The sequence below is a fragment of the Helicoverpa zea genome, chromosome 21 (genome assembly GCF_022581195.2).
Source record: "Helicoverpa zea isolate HzStark_Cry1AcR chromosome 21, ilHelZeax1.1, whole genome shotgun sequence".
Lineage (NCBI taxonomy): Eukaryota > Metazoa > Arthropoda > Insecta > Lepidoptera > Noctuidae > Helicoverpa > Helicoverpa zea.
The window spans coordinates 2,330,466-2,346,986 of NC_061472.1; the positions used below are offsets into that span (position 1 = coordinate 2,330,466).

Consider the following 16,521-nt stretch of genomic DNA (forward strand, 5'->3'; position numbering starts at 1 on the left):
ATTGCAATAACGGAGGAAATAATGCGAAGAGGTTAGTTATGTGACTCTTAATTAATGAAATTATCTACAAGGATCAGATTTTTTAAAGTTGTCTGTAGCTTATAAAAACTTCAAACAATAATTAATATCGGTTTCTTAATAAGTCTGTCTATTTTTTATCGATTAAACATTAATCGAGGTATGGTGAAAGAAAATTTTGAAAAGTCGCACAAAAAATCCGACCATTAATAGTCGCCCTCATCTAGCTAATAAAACTAGCACAAACTTAAATCACATTCACAAAATATTTTGGGAAAATAAATAAGTACAAACAAGGCAAACAGTTCCAAAACAAACTAATACATTTAATCCAACTCACAAATAACTCAACTCCAATGAAAATACGTAGGTGAATATGAAAAGAGATGATATGCCAATTCTCCATGACGAGTATTTGCAAGACAAAGCGCTGAAACAAATGACGGCTATCAATCCCCTTCAAGAGTAAGGAAAAATGAACGGAGATGCCATAATGCAGGTAGGTCAGGCGCCTTCTTCTAGGTCAAATATGTACGGTGGGCAAGACCGAAATGATCATTTATGAAAGGCCTAACGAGGCGTTGGGGTTCTTTTTGGTATTCGTCAACGATAACGATCATCTACGAGTTTGCTAACGAGGCGTTCGGGTTTTTTGAGATCTTTGGTATAATCTAATAATATATATGTCGTAGCGCGAACATCATCAGTATGGCAGTATCATCCGACATCCGTTAGGGTAATCGTACAAAGAGATAACTCAAAACTCAAAAACGTTTATTCAAATTACTAAGAACAAAAGACAGCCCCCAAAACGCCCGCCCTTCGCCACTTCCTATGTGTTTTGGCTGGGGAGAAGAAGTGGCGGAACAAACTCCCTAGCAACACAAGTCTGTCTGTTAGGTTAGAAGAACCGTTACGTTCAGTGACCGTACTATTGACTATCTCCGACATATATATATAGTTGGGCGAAGATCGAGAACGTTCCTGAGCCTCCGAATACCGCATTTTGGCGCACTACTTTCTTAGGAGATATTCCGTCATGGCACCTCCGCTAGTCGTTTTGTACTCCATGCTCCCCTTCCACATCGGTGGGAAATGAAAGCCTAATGTGAGCCATCACATTTGCACACACCCGTTCAATTTTATTTATACGTGAATAGAAGAAGAATATTGGAAATTCTTGAATTTTATTCATATTTTGTTCATGAACTTGCATGGTTAGAAACCGAATGGATGGCCAATGCAACAATTCATAAGATATGCTTATGAGATGACGTGAAAATATGATTAAAAGAGAAGAGACAAATAAGATTCGGAAAGGATATTTGAGTTCTTGAAAAATATTCTATGGGGACTATTAAATTATAAGATTGCAAAAGAAAAAAAACTAAAAGAAAAGGGTATATCAAACGGTTGTAATTTTCTCTCTGCGTATAATAGCTGAGCAGAGATTTATGCCACATCCATCCATCACGAATGTAATGCTCCTTGTACATTTATTTCAAACAAATAACGTCAATTTCTCATACATGTGTGTTGATCATAGTACTTATTTGTCTCTTTTTATCAAATTTAGTATCATTGCCATACATTATCATAGTCAGTGAGAATGAATTTATTCAAACGTCTAATATATTACTGATGTATATTGCGTTTATTTTCTTTCGGTAAGCTTTTCGTATTTGCATAGCTGATGCTTTAAAAGCTAAAAGAAATGTGTTCTTTGCAAGGATGATGGTTCAAGTACATTTAGACCTAAAAGCAGTATCTTTTATTATTATAAACACCAGTTTCTTGCTGATACCTATCAGCATAAAACCAGTGCATTTTGCATTTAAGTATATACACATATTACAAATATGAAGACTGGTTGGTCTGTTTATTTGCTAATTGTTGATCTGGTCTTAACAATTCTTCCAGTCAGTGATTACAAAAGATATTTAGCCATGCTTTCAACTGATAAGATTAGAACTATGTATGTATTTTGATGCAGTATTTCAAGGATCATGGACTTAATACATACGTATTTATTAGTTTCTAAATCCGAAACCGTAATAACATTGTTTTAGACCACATTAAATATGTCTTCCATGACATTGTGTTCTAAAATGAAATACAAGAGTGTATTTAATGTATATGTTACAATCATTCCATGGTCTTGAACCATTCCGTCAGTCTTATTTGATCCAAACAACATGGATACATCGAAAAAACTCAAATTTATTCTGGAAGTTTCCATAGACATCTTTCTCCCACTTACAAGAAACTTACTTGGATATTACACAAAAATTGTTGATTCCAAATACGTTTGCTATTTTTGTAGGCTTTATTGTGTTTTTGTCAACTTTTATTTGGTAACTCAAACTTATTATTTGCATGGGTTTTTTTCTGTGAGAGACCTTATTGTTTTCCAATATAGTGTAGGTGCCATCCTTAGTTTTTTGAAGGCTGACGTATGTGGCGTCGTATTCTACAAGCATTTGATTACAAGCGATGCTATCATGGGCTTCGAAAACGTATTGTTTGGCAAGAGATCTGTAATAGCACTTCTTTATTTTCTTTACATTGCTAGGCAGATAATGGTTTACATTATTTGGTTTGATGCAATGAGTCTCCCCATATATTTTATGTGTGCGGCTTCAGACTTAAATTTTTTGCTTATAAGCATATTCCTAATTAGTATTTTTGGGCGTATGAAGCTATTGAAGAAAGCGTTGGAGAACAATCTCGTCCCGTCTCGTCTCGTCAATATTGTTGGCAAAGAGCAGCTCGACAAAAATGTGAATATTGTTAGAAAATGCGTCGGTTACTATACTAATATGATAGACGCTTGGAACATTGTTGATAACGACATGCAGATTATGGTAAGTAGTTCTGCGAAATTTCTAAGGAAAAGGGATCTTGTTTAACGAAAACTACATTTTATTACAAAAACTTTTTACAAAAAAATAAAACCGACTCCCAAAAACACTGAAAAGCAAAAAAAAACTATTCTTAGGTGCATCGGCCTAGAAGTCAGTGTCTAATGGATATAACTAAGTTTATAACGCCACCGACTTCTAGGCCGATGCACCTAAGAATAGTTTTTTTTTTGCTTTTCAGTGTTTTTGGGAGTCTGTTTTATTTGATTGTAAAAAGTTTTTTTATTTTTAGCTTTTCAGTGACAACTATGCTTGTCACTGAAAAGCTAAAAATAAAAAAACTTTTTACAATCAAATAAAACAGACTCCCAAAAACACTGAAAAGCAAAAAAAAAACTATTCTTAGGTGCATCGGCCTAGAAGTCGGTGGCGTTATAAACTTAGTTATATCCATTAGACACTGACTTCTAGGCCGATGCACCTAAGAATAGTTTTTTTTTGCTTTTCAGTGTTTTTGGGAGTCGGTTTTATTTTTTTGTAAAAAGTTTTTGTAATAAAATGTAGTTTTCGTTAAACAAGATCCCTTTTCCTTAGAAATTTCGCAGAACTACTTACCATAATCTGCATGTCGTTATCAACAATGTTCCAAGCGTCTATCATATTAGTATAGTAACCGACGCATTTTCTAACAATATTCACATTTTTGTCGAGCTGCTCTTTGCCAACAATATTGACGAGACGAGACGGGACGAGATTGTTCTCCAACGCTTTCTTCAATAGCTTCATACGCCCAAAAATACTAATTAGGAATATGCTTATAAGCAAAAAATTTAAGTCTGAAGCCGCACACATAAAATATATGGGGAGACTCATTGCATCAAACCAAATAATGTAAACCATTATCTGCCTAGCAATGTAAAGAAAATAAAGAAGTGCTATTACAGATCTCTTGCCAAACAATACGTTTTCGAAGCCCATGATAGCATCGCTTGTAATCAAATGCTTGTAGAATACGACGCCACATACGTCAGCCTTCAAAAAACTAAGGATGGCACCTACACTATATTGGAAAACAATAAGGTCTCTCACAGAAAAAAACCCATGCAAATAATAAGTTTGAGTTACCAAATAAAAGTTGACAAAAACACAATAAAGCCTACAAAAATAGCAAACGTATTTGGAATCAACAATTTTTGTGTAATATCCAAGTAAGTTTCTTGTAAGTGGGAGAAAGATGTCTATGGAAACTTCCAGAATAAATTTGAGTTTTTTCGATGTATCCATGTTGTTTGGATCAAATAAGACTGACGGAATGGTTCAAGACCATGGAATGATTGTAACATATACATTAAATACACTCTTGTATTTCATTTTAGAACACAATGTCATGGAAGACATATTTAATGTGGTCTAAAACAATGTTATTACGGTTTCGGATTTAGAAACTAATAAATACGTATGTATTAAGTCCATGATCCTTGAAATACTGCATCAAAATACATACATAGTTCTAATCTTATCAGTTGAAAGCATGGCTAAATATCTTTTGTAATCACTGACTGGAAGAATTGTTAAGACCAGATCAACAATTAGCAAATAAACAGACCAACCAGTCTTCATATTTGTAATATGTGTATATACTTAAATGCAAAATGCACTGGTTTTATGCTGATAGGTATCAGCAAGAAACTGGTGTTTATAATAATAAAAGATACTGCTTTTAGGTCTAAATGTACTTGAACCATCATCCTTGCAAAGAACACATTTCTTTTAGCTTTTAAAGCATCAGCTATGCAAATACGAAAAGCTTACCGAAAGAAAATAAACGCAATATACATCAGTAATATATTAGACGTTTGAATAAATTCATTCTCACTGACTATGATAATGTATGGCAATGATACTAAATTTGATAAAAAGAGACAAATAAGTACTATGATCAACACACATGTATGAGAAATTGACGTTATTTGTTTGAAATAAATGTACAAGGAGCATTACATTCGTGATGGATGGATGTGGCATAAATCTCTGCTCAGCTATTATACGCAGAGAGAAAATTACAACCGTTTGATATACCCTTTTCTTTTAGTTTTTTTTCTTTTGCAATCTTATAATTTAATAGTCCCCATAGAATATTTTTCAAGAACTCAAATATCCTTTCCGAATCTTATTTGTCTCTTCTCTTTTAATCATATTTTCACGTCATCTCATAAGCATATCTTATGAATTGTTGCATTGGCCATCCATTCGGTTTCTAACCATGCAAGTTCATGAACAAAATATGAATAAAATTCAAGAATTTCCAATATTCTTCTTCTATTCACGTATAAATAAAATTGAACGGGTGTGTGCAAATGTGATGGCTCACATTAGGCTTTCATTTCCCACCGATGTGGAAGGGGAGCATGGAGTACAAAACGACTAGCGGAGGTGCCATGACGGAATATCTCCTAAGAAAGTAGTGCGCCAAAATGCGGTATTCGGAGGCTCAGGAACGTTCTCGATCTTCGCCCAACTATATATATATGTCGGAGATAGTCAATAGTACGGTCACTGAACGTAACGGTTCTTCTAACCTAACAGACAGACTTGTGTTGCTAGGGAGTTTGTTCCGCCACTTCTTCTCCCCAGCCAAAACACATAGGAAGTGGCGAAGGGCGGGCGTTTTGGGGGCTGTCTTTTGTTCTTAGTAATTTGAATAAACGTTTTTGAGTTTTGAGTTATCTCTTTGTACGATTACCCTAACGGATGTCGGATGATACTGCCATACTGATGATGTTCGCGCTACGACATATATATTATTAGATTATACCAAAGATCTCAAAAAACCCGAACGCCTCGTTAGCAAACTCGTAGATGATCGTTATCGTTGACGAATACCAAAAAGAACCCCAACGCCTCGTTAGGCCTTTCATAAATGATCATTTCGGTCTTGCCCACCGTACATATTTGACCTAGAAGAAGGCGCCTGACCTACCTGCATTATGGCATCTCCGTTCATTTTTCCTTACTCTTGAAGGGGATTGATAGCCGTCATTTGTTTCAGCGCTTTGTCTTGCAAATACTCGTCATGGAGAATTGGCATATCATCTCTTTTCATATTCACCTACGTATTTTCATTGGAGTTGAGTTATTTGTGAGTTGGATTAAATGTATTAGTTTGTTTTGGAACTGTTTGCCTTGTTTGTACTTATTTATTTTCCCAAAATATTTTGTGAATGTGATTTAAGTTTGTGCTAGTTTTATTAGCTAGATGAGGGCGACTATTAATGGTCGGATTTTTTGTGCGACTTTTCAAAATTTTCTTTCACCATACCTCGATTAATGTTTAATCGATAAAAAATAGACAGACTTATTAAGAAACCGATATTAATTATTGTTTGAAGTTTTTATAAGCTACAGACAACTTTAAAAAATCTGATCCTTGTAGATAATTTCATTAATTAAGAGTCACATAACTAACCTCTTCGCATTATTTCCTCCGTTATTGCAATCAAACCACACACTAATAACACAGATTAATGATAAACACACTGTATACCAGGTTGCTAAGCAAACAGTATTCACTATAGTTTCGCATTAGACAAATTGTGGCCGCGGGCGATTTGTTACTCCATTTCACTACATAGGTGCTTTGAAGATGGGGTAGTATAGAGATCTAAAGGTTCTGTTTAAACGTGCTTTGGAGAAGGTTATCTGGAAGATAATCTGTTCAAAAGAGTTTCAACATTTTGCCAAGGTACATTAATATAAAATCACTGAATTTATATGATTTTAAAGTTTGTAGAAGCTGTGTAATAGTGATTGTTATGTAGATTTACAATACTGTGGCGACAGCCTATCTGATCTTCTCAAACTCCCTTGCCAATCCGATCAAAGTTTGTAGAAGCTGTGTAATAGTAATTGTTATGTCGATTTACAATACTATGGCGACAGCCTATCTGATCTTCTCAAACTCCCTTGCCAATCCGATCCGAAGGTAGGACTGATTAATATAGTAATCCGTATCGATCAGAAAAAAATGAATGACCGCGCCAAGCAAGTGTTGCTTTCTTAAATCTTACCCACATGATATAATATTATACCACATACTTAATATTATTCAAGCAAATTAACAAACCAGCAAAAGCCATGTTAATTAACCTTTAAATAATTAAGCGGTTATATCCATTAGGTAATGTGATGTACCTCACCGCAGGCACTCGTTCAGTGGGTAAAGATGTTTTGTAATTCGCTACTCAGCTAAGTAGGTTTGTGGTTTGTGTGCTAATACATAAGTGATATTGTGTTACTTGATGTGATCGGGCTCATGACTACGGGTAATAATATTTTCTAATATTATATACGCGAAAGTAACTTCAAGACACAACTTCTGAACCGATGGTAAGTAGTTCTGCGAAATTTCTAAGGAAAAGGGATCTTGTTTAACGAAAACTACATTTTATTACAAAAACTTTTTACAAAAAAATAAAACCGACTCCCAAAAACACTGAAAAGCAAAAAAAAACTATTCTTAGGTGCATCGGCCTAGAAGTCAGTGTCTAATGGATATAACTAAGTTTATAACGCCACCGACTTCTAGGCCGATGCACCTAAGAATAGTTTTTTTTTTGCTTTTCAGTGTTTTTGGGAGTCTGTTTTATTTGATTGTAAAAAGTTTTTTTATTTTTAGCTTTTCAGTGACAAGCATAGTTGTCACTATCAGCATGTCATATCCGCAGTGGAAAGATCTCATCAATACGAACAATATAAGCCCAAACACTAGGTAGTTTACATATTCAATTGTCGAGTTCCCTCGACCTTCGCTGGTCTCCATCATCAGGTCAGCTTCAAACCTTCACTGTTGCAAAGGTCTCGTCAATACGAACAAAATAAGCCCAAACACGAGGTAGTTTACACATTCATTGTTCAAGTTCCCTCGACCTTCTTTGGTCTTCATCATCAGGTCAGCTCCAATCCTTCATCATTGCATAGTGTTATCAGACATACGTCTTAGTGTCAAGTTTTTACCCTACGTATGCCTACAATTTTCGAAAGTTGCCCTCGATTTCTCAGGGTTGCCATCATCAGCTCCTGACCTGGTGACTATGGGACCACCTGGGAGGTAAACCCTATCTAACAAAAAAAAAATTGCAAATCGGTCGAGGCATCTCCGAGTAATCGGTGAACATACATAAAAAAAAAAGATTTGAGAACCTCCTCCTTTTAGGGAAGTCGGTTAAAAATATGGTTTTAAATTATTTTTAAAGCTTATTTCCAGAAGCTAAAATCTCAATTAGGCAATCCACTGACCATTTCGACGGTAAAAAGGCAAAAGGGGTCAAGCGCCACATTTTGCGATTTTAACTTTTTTATTGACCCCAACTCCACTATTTTTTCTCTTTCGAATGGTCGTAATATCGTTTTCCTAGCACGAAAAAAAGTCACTTGCACCAAAAGAATTATTTGTACTGAAGTGCCAAATCGATACTTGCCAAAAGTGCTCAAGCGACACCAACTTTACCTTGCTTGGTTGAAGGACCATTTTGTGTATTACGTTTTTGTATCGCCTTGTCATTTGGCATAATTTTAAAAACATAAATAAAAAAAAGAAGTAAATATGTCGTTTGTATCCATTTTTCTTTTATTTGTTTAATAACTATAACGTCGCTTACACCAATAGTAAAAATTGACAACAAAACATAATTGGCGCTTGGCCCCTTTCTTAAATAATTTTATTTTCATTACGTTGCATTTGATCCACTAAGCGCGCGCCAGCGCCTGGAGCTTAGGCCAAAATCTAAATATTCCAACATTAAATATTGGTGCTTGACCCCTCGCGAAAGCGATAAACATGGTTAAAACCTGGGGTCAAGCGACATCTATCTTTGAAACTATTGATCTCAGGCTTATTCTGATGTAAAATTATTAAAGAACATTGTATTTTAGTAAACTTTTCTGAAGATTGTGATGTGATTCAATAAAGCAATAAAGAGATATTATTTTTTAAAACTTTCTTTTTACTCTCCTGAACAATATGATCTGTGGTGCTTGACCCCTTTTGCCTTTTACCCGTCGATTTACTTTCGGATCTTATTTGGCCTCAGTTTCAATGTTAGAAATGAAAGCTTAATGATGGTCATCTAAAAAGTAGATGATCAACATAGTCTAAACAAATCCAAATTCATGATTATCATTTATAGCTTGCAGTAGCTCTACTAACTAATACGCCAATTTGGATACTAAATTTCTACGCCGTTGTAAAGATATTTCTACAACCAACGGTAAGTAAGTAATCAACATTAAGTCACACAATGAACAACTCTTTGTCACACAATGATTACCACTGATGCTTGAAACATTTTTACAGGGTCAACAAGAAGCGGTTACTTTAGCACAAGGCAATATTCTTTCAGTACTTATGGCAACATCACCAACTATTGTCTCAGAATTGATCAGTAACGAAATAGACGCAATCAAGGCGACGCTTGTTACTCAGTTGGTTCGCTGCTCAGGTAACACAATTATAAGTACGAGTAACATATTTATAAGATTGACGGGATGCACTAAGTGGATTAGAGAACTACATAATAAATCAGTTGAAATGGCTTTCAGATCCGTCTCTCTCGTCTGAGCTGGAGGTTGCTCTGCATTACATCCACATTTGGCCGTTCAAGTTCGTGATCTGCAGAGCCGTGCCCGTCAATATCAACATGCCGATTACTATCATCGGTTTCTGCATCACCAACGTCATTGTCATCATGCAGTTTCTTCATTTTAGCAACTTGTAATGAATATTTTAATCCTTTGTGGTTTCAATCATTAAATAAATTTTTAGTATGACACACAATTTATAATTTGGTCTTTGCTCTGATAAATCACTCTGTCTTGTTCTAGTTATAACTTATTTCTTTTTATTCGTGTTTAAATCACTACTATTGTACGAGTATTTCTTAATAGATAGTATTTGAGTGTTTTCAATTAAATATTGTCTTGCTAATCTTTCGTTTCTTTCTTACCTGCTTCTGACTTAACATTGATGATTTCACAATTTATAATCTAATTCTATTTTAACCGCTCCATGGGTCTGTTTGAGTTATCGCATAGAGCAAACGCTGTGCGCAAGGTTTCGGGTTCGATTCCCGGGTCGAGCCGACATCGCTTTAAGAGCTTTATCTTTTTTAAACTTTCACAAAGCAAGTCGGAGTCTGGAAAATGGTTATGAATAAACCCCCTTGCAAAAGAGAGCACGTCAATGTGGGTCCTGCACCTGTTATGTTTCCGGTGCTCTTTCAAAATTAATACACCCATTGTCAATACACCCTGTCCCCCAATACCCTGTGTTGTTATTTTTAAACTTTTTTGTATTTATTCGTGTTTGGATTGATATTTATCAATTTTAGATTTGACCGTTTTTGAGTGTTTTACAGTAAATGTAGTATTGCTACTCTTTGGTTTCATTATCGCATGTTAAAACTACTTGATAATATTTGTATTCATAATTCATAAGTTAAAATTAAGTTCCATTTCTACCGAATCCAATGCATTGATTGATGTAAACTTTGTTAAAAATTACTTAGTTTTAGAATGTTCTGGAAACTTTTCTAAATAAGAAGGAATAATTAATGTGCTCGTGGCTTACATTAGGTAAAGGACTAAAATAAACTTATTCATATAGTTTAATGTGTTTCTAGACCTCGAAATAATTTAAATTAATGTCAATTCAACTCTCGTGCCACAATTTATTTCATCAGTTGTTGTTTGTATCGAAAATGAGCAACATGGATAAACTGTTACAATTCAAATTACTGCTCTCAACCTGTGTCGAACACATCTTACCATTTCAAAGACTTCTTTTTGGATATTACAGCAAAATTAGTGAATCTAATCGCATTTGCTTTATCGCTAAGATTTATTGCATCATTCTTTTCTTCTATGCAGCTGGTGGTACTATTTACTGGTTCAGATTTACTAACACGTTAGCTATTCTTATCACGATACAATACAGTGTCACTGTTATCTACGGCTACATAACATCTGAAAAGAATGCTATACGCTTTTTCACACATGTTATTACAAGCGATGCCATCATGGGTTTTAAAAATTTGCCATTTCTACGTAATGCAGCACTAGTCCCTCTTTACATTTTTTACCTTATATGGGGGTTCGTTTTATATTATCGCTGGGTAGATCTTATACGTCTGCCTACAATAATTATGCTCTTAGCAACGGATTTCAATGCCTTGTGTACAGGCATACTGTTTTTTGGACTATACGAGCGCATGCAGCTGATACAAAGAACTTTGGAGAACAATTTTGTTCCTGTAAATATTGTTGGCCAAGATCAGCTGCAGAAAAACGTGAAGATTGTCAGAAAATGCGTCAGTTACTATAGCAACCTGCTAGATAGTTTTGACGCTGTTGAAACACAGTTACAGGTTATGGTGAGTGTTTTAATGAAAATTGTAGCAACTAGACAAAGCAGATGTAGCAGTTTACACAATATTGACAAAACGTTGTTTTAGTTTAGACATACTGAGAAGTCGTGTTGTTTTTATAAGTGTATTGTTATTTTTTAGGTAGCAGTTGCGTTGCTTTGCCGCGTGCCGTTTTGGTTGCTCGAATTTCATATTATTGTACAGCTAAGCCCGCAAGCTCCGGTTAGTCAAATTCTTTTTGGCCTCAAATAAAATTCACTAAATTTTGAACCTAAAAGGTCAAAATTGAAAATCGAAAATCATTGCCATAATTTGTATTATTTACTAAAAGCAAAACGTTTATATTATGAGTGTATTACAGGGTTTCTCATTTGATGTTCTCAAGTTGGTAATAGAAAACTTGGGGTCTTTATTTTTGACAACGTCACCAGCTATTGCCTCAGAATTGATCAGTAACGAAATAGACGCAATCAAGGCGACGCTTGTTACTCAGTTGGTTCGCTGCTCAGGTAACACAATTATAAGTACGAGTAACATATTTATAAGATTGACGGGATGCACTAAGTGGATTAGAAAACTACATAATAAATCAGTTGAAATGGCTTTCAGATCCGTCTCTCTCGTCTGAGCTGGAGGTTGCTCTGCATTACATCCACATTCGGCCGTTCAAGTTCGTGATCTGCAGAGCCGTGCCCGTCAATATCAACATGCCGATTACTATAATCAGTTTCTGCATCACCTACGTCATTGTCATCATGCAGTTTATTCACTTCAGCAACTTGTAAACGGATATTAACTCTTTCAGTGTCATAATCTGCATTTCAATCTTTCTTAAGAATGCGCGTTAACAATAATCCTTATTGAAGTGTACCACTTATACTACCTAATAAATAGTTTTAAGCATATACATCATTGTTGCCTCCCACCATAGTTTGTATTTGCCTTTGAATTGTACTCTGGTTCGTCGGTTAATATATTTGCGTACGGTTTAGTGTTAGCATTAAATATTGCACTGAGTGTAAGTTTTTTTTAATTGAAATTATAATGAAATAAATGTTATATAATTGTTAACAGCTTTACATGATTTTATTCTAATGTCATTAATGAAAATACCCTGCCGACACAGGTGGCAGACATACGAAAGTTGCTTGCTTCGTCAGGATACTTCAATTATCAGATTAGATTTTTTGTCATACCTCTGATGTTAAAAATAATGTACGGAATCATAGGAATGTTCTAGTTATTCCGATGGTTGAAATGATTGAAGGTTCAAGTCACTTAATTGGAAATGGAATGATATGCACCCAATGTAATATGATATTGAAGATAGTGAATGTGTATCTACACTTGAACACACAGCAGTCTGTCTTGGAACATATACAGCAGTCTATCTTTCTACGAAGCACGGTTCTTCCGTTCAAAGACAATGAAGATATTGTTGAAACTGAAGTTATTACTCTCAACATGTGTAGAATATTTTCTACCAATTTTAAGACTTGGTTTTGGATGCTACACCAGAATAAGTGATTCTAATTACGTTTGCTACATCGCTAAAGTTTATACTGTCATTATTTTCATTTTCTCGACTTCGGGTTTTTTGTATTGGCATAGATTAACTGTCATTTCTATACTCCTTGCTACACAATATAGTGTGCATGCTATCTACAGTTTTGTTACATCCGACAAACAGGCTTTTAGGTTTTTTAGAAGCGTTAAAACAAGCGATGCTATCATGGGCTTTAAGAATTTGCCGTACGTTAGCAAAGCTGTGTTAGTGCCCATTTATATTACTGTCCTTCTATGGATGTTCTATGTTTATTACTTTTGGATTTATGATTTATATCTTTCGTAATATATTATGACCATATGCTCGGATTTAAATACAGTGACTGTAAGCATACAACTGATTGGATTTTATTCTCGAATGCGTATCATGCATATTGCCTTGGAGAACAATTTTGTTCCTGTTAATATTGTTGGCAAGGATCAGCTGCAGAAAAACGTAAAGATTGTCAGAAAATGCGTCGTTTACTATAGCAACCTGCTAGATAGTTTTGACGCCATTCATACAGAGTTCCAATTTACGGTGAGTGATTTTATGAAATGTGCCAGTTGTCTCTACATAGTATAGTAACTTATATGTATAGCGTGATCGACTTAATTTAATATGCTGAGGTTTTTGAATCGACAGAATTTTTTTCATGTAATTCAGCCAGATATATAGTAGGTGTTATGTTTTGTAGGTAGCAGTATCGTTGCTCTGCCGCGTGGCATGCTTGGTGATTGAATTTTATTATTCGATACAACAGTGTTTGCTGACACAGGTAAGCCAGCTAGTCTATTATTTTTCTTTCTGAATAATACTTTATTTGCCTTATCGCCGATTTTAATAATCGGAACCCACTTAATAGTTCACCAACAGATTCTGCACATTTAAATATTCAAGTTATATTACAGATTGCCCCAATTGATGTCCATTTTTTGACACTATAGTTCGGCCATTCAGAGAATGCGTTCCTGACACGTCGCGATTGAACTGACGACGTAATAACATTCATTGATTATTGATATAATAATGTTGTTTTAATGCTCCTCAATTGTTAAAACGGTAAACAACCAGCAAAAATATTTTTATCGTAACTGCAACGCCATTGCAAAGTTACGTCGTCAGTTCAATCGCGACGTGTCAGGAACGCATTCTCTGAATGGCCGAACTATAATATTCATGGTGTCTTTATTTGTGCTGACGTCACCGGCTATTGTCTCAGAATTAATCAGTAACGAAATAGACGCAATCAAGGCGACGCTTGTTACTCAGTTGGTTCGCTGCTCAGGTAACACAATAATAACTACTAGTAACATGTTTATAAGGTAAGGTGCACAATTGGTTACAAGGGCTAAATAACAACACAGTTGAAATGACTTTCAGATCCGTCTCTCTCGTCTGAGCTGGAGGTTGCTCTGCATTACATCCACATTCGGCCGTTCAAGTTCGTGATCTGCAGAGCCGTGCCCGTCGATATCAACATGCCGATTACTATAATCAGTTTCTGCATCACCTACGTCATTGTCATCATGCAGTTTATTCACTTCAGCAACTTGTAAACGGATATTAACTCTTTTATTGTCATAATCTGCATTTCTACCTTTATTTACTAAGCACGTGACTTCATGTGCTGAATTCTCATCCGTGGTCGATGCACCCCAACAGTAATCTAATTAAAGTCTACAACCACGAATATTGTATCACCCATAATAGTCATATTCTTTAAATCCCATGTGTTGTTGTCGGTTATCTGCGGTTTAGTGTTTTGCATTAAGTTACCATTAAGATTCCACCGTGTTTCGTGAATTGATATATACTATAATAAATATTTGCACCACTATTATCTGTTTTTAAAGATTTCTCCGATGTGATTGGGATAGGACTCCTGCTGACATAGGTGACAGACGAAAATTGCAGGCCTCACCAGGGTACAATTAATAGTATAAATATTTAGAAATAATTTATGATTCTAGAACATTCTCAAGGACTTCTCTAGAATATCACATAATTAGAAATGTACTAAAATACACCTACTGCTACATGACATTGAATATATTTAATGTGAATCTAAATTTGAATACTCAGCAGTCTGTATTGGTATCATACGAAGTGCGGTTCTTCCTCATATCGAACGAAATGGATATATTGTCGAAACTCAAATTATTTCTCTCAACATGTGTAGAATATTTTCTACCAATTTTAAGACTTGGTTTTGGATGCTACTCCAGAATTAGTGATTCTAAATACGTTTGCTACTTTGCTAAGTTGTATTGTATCATTATTTTCATAATCTCGTCTACTGGCTTTTTTTATTGGGGCCCCGGATATAGCGACGTCTATGTACTCGTAACTATACAGTACTGTACAAATGCTATCCACAGCTTTGTAACATCCGAAAAACACGCTTTACAGTTTTACACTGGCGTTAAAACAAGCGATGCTATCATGGGCTTTAAGAATTTGCCATACATTAGTAAAGCTGTGTTAATACCCGTTCATATTACTCTCCTGCTACGGATAATTTTCGCATACTATTTTTTTATTGAAGATCTGCACCCAACAACGATATTTATGGCCATGTCATTAGATTTCACTTTAGTTTTTGTAAGCATCGTTCTGTTTGGACTTTATTCGCGAATGCAGCTAATACAAAAATCTTTTGAGAACAATTTTGTCCCTGTCAATATTGTCGGCAAAGAGCAGCTGCAAAGAAACTTGAAGATTGTCAGAAAATGTGTCGGTTATTACAGTAACTTGCTGGATAATTTCGATTTCATTGACTCGCACCTTCAGATTAAAGTGAGTTTTTAACCACAATTTAATTTCATATTACTCCTTTGTGTCCACAAATGCGAATTGTGCATTCAAATCACTATTTCTTTCGACAAGATATTACTGTAACTGATGCTAACTGTAACTGGTACTGATGCAAGATGTAACTGTTTCAAGTATAAATTGCCAGTGGGTATGAAGGTCAACAAGAGTGTACGTGATATATTTTGTAGATGGCAGCATCGTTGCTTTGCCGCGTGCCGTGCTGGCTGATACAATATTATTTCGCTGTACACTTATGTCTGCAAGCACAAGTGAGTTATCTGTATTATATCTATCTGTGTTTCTTAATAACGTTTATGGTACAAAGTATGAAATTGGGAAAGATCAAAAAGAGTTTGCCATCACTTTCCTAACTTACTGTCAAGCGATCCGGGTACTCGTTTGCCCATATCATACACATAAATAAATGTTAGTAGTTCAAACGCCAGATCTAATACTGTACGGGATTTATTAAATGATATTTAATGATACTATAATTATTGATATACGTTACAGAGCATCCCATTTAATGCCATCACCTTGGTAACAGAAAACGTCTGGTTATTTATTTTGACGGCAACACCGGCTTTCGTCTCAGAGTTAATCAGGAACGAAATAGATGCAATAAAGGCGACGCTTGTTACTCAGTTGATTCGCTGCTCAGGTAACACAATTACAACTACAAGTAACATTTATGTATAAGCTGGGCTGCACAAATGGATACAAAAGAGACACACTAAATAATTGCACAATTGAAATGACTTTCAGATCCGTCTCTCTCGTTTGAGCTGGAGGTTGCTCTGCATTACATCCACATTCGGCCGTTCAAGTTCGTGATCTGCAGAGCCGTGCCCGTCGATAT

General features: G+C 35.3%; 2 protein-coding genes and 1 long non-coding RNA gene across 3 annotated transcripts; all 3 read left to right on the forward strand.

Moving 5' to 3' along the window:
• Nucleotides 1-2,837: 2,837 nt before the first annotated feature.
• Nucleotides 2,838-9,811, forward strand: LOC124640912. Its single transcript, XM_047178872.1, has 4 exons — nucleotides 2,838-2,882; nucleotides 9,065-9,145; nucleotides 9,232-9,376; nucleotides 9,477-9,811. Exons 1-4 carry the CDS (start codon nucleotides 2,838-2,840, stop codon nucleotides 9,650-9,652), a joined length of 447 nt encoding a protein of 148 aa, XP_047034828.1. The 3' UTR covers nucleotides 9,653-9,811.
• Nucleotides 9,812-11,039: 1,228 nt separating this feature from the next.
• LOC124641023 lies at nucleotides 11,040-12,084 on the forward strand. The gene is made up of 3 exons (XM_047179031.1): nucleotides 11,040-11,305; nucleotides 11,661-11,808; nucleotides 11,909-12,084. The coding sequence occupies exons 1-3, from the start codon at nucleotides 11,078-11,080 to the stop codon at nucleotides 12,082-12,084; spliced, it is 552 nt and encodes a 183-aa protein (XP_047034987.1). The 5' UTR covers nucleotides 11,040-11,077.
• A 3,356-nt stretch (nucleotides 12,085-15,440) lies between these two features.
• Nucleotides 15,441-16,271, forward strand: LOC124641006. Its single transcript, XR_006985623.1, has 3 exons — nucleotides 15,441-15,644; nucleotides 15,851-15,931; nucleotides 16,176-16,271. It is a non-coding gene; the product is annotated as an uncharacterized LOC124641006 (long non-coding RNA).
• Nucleotides 16,272-16,521: the final 250 nt, after the last annotated feature.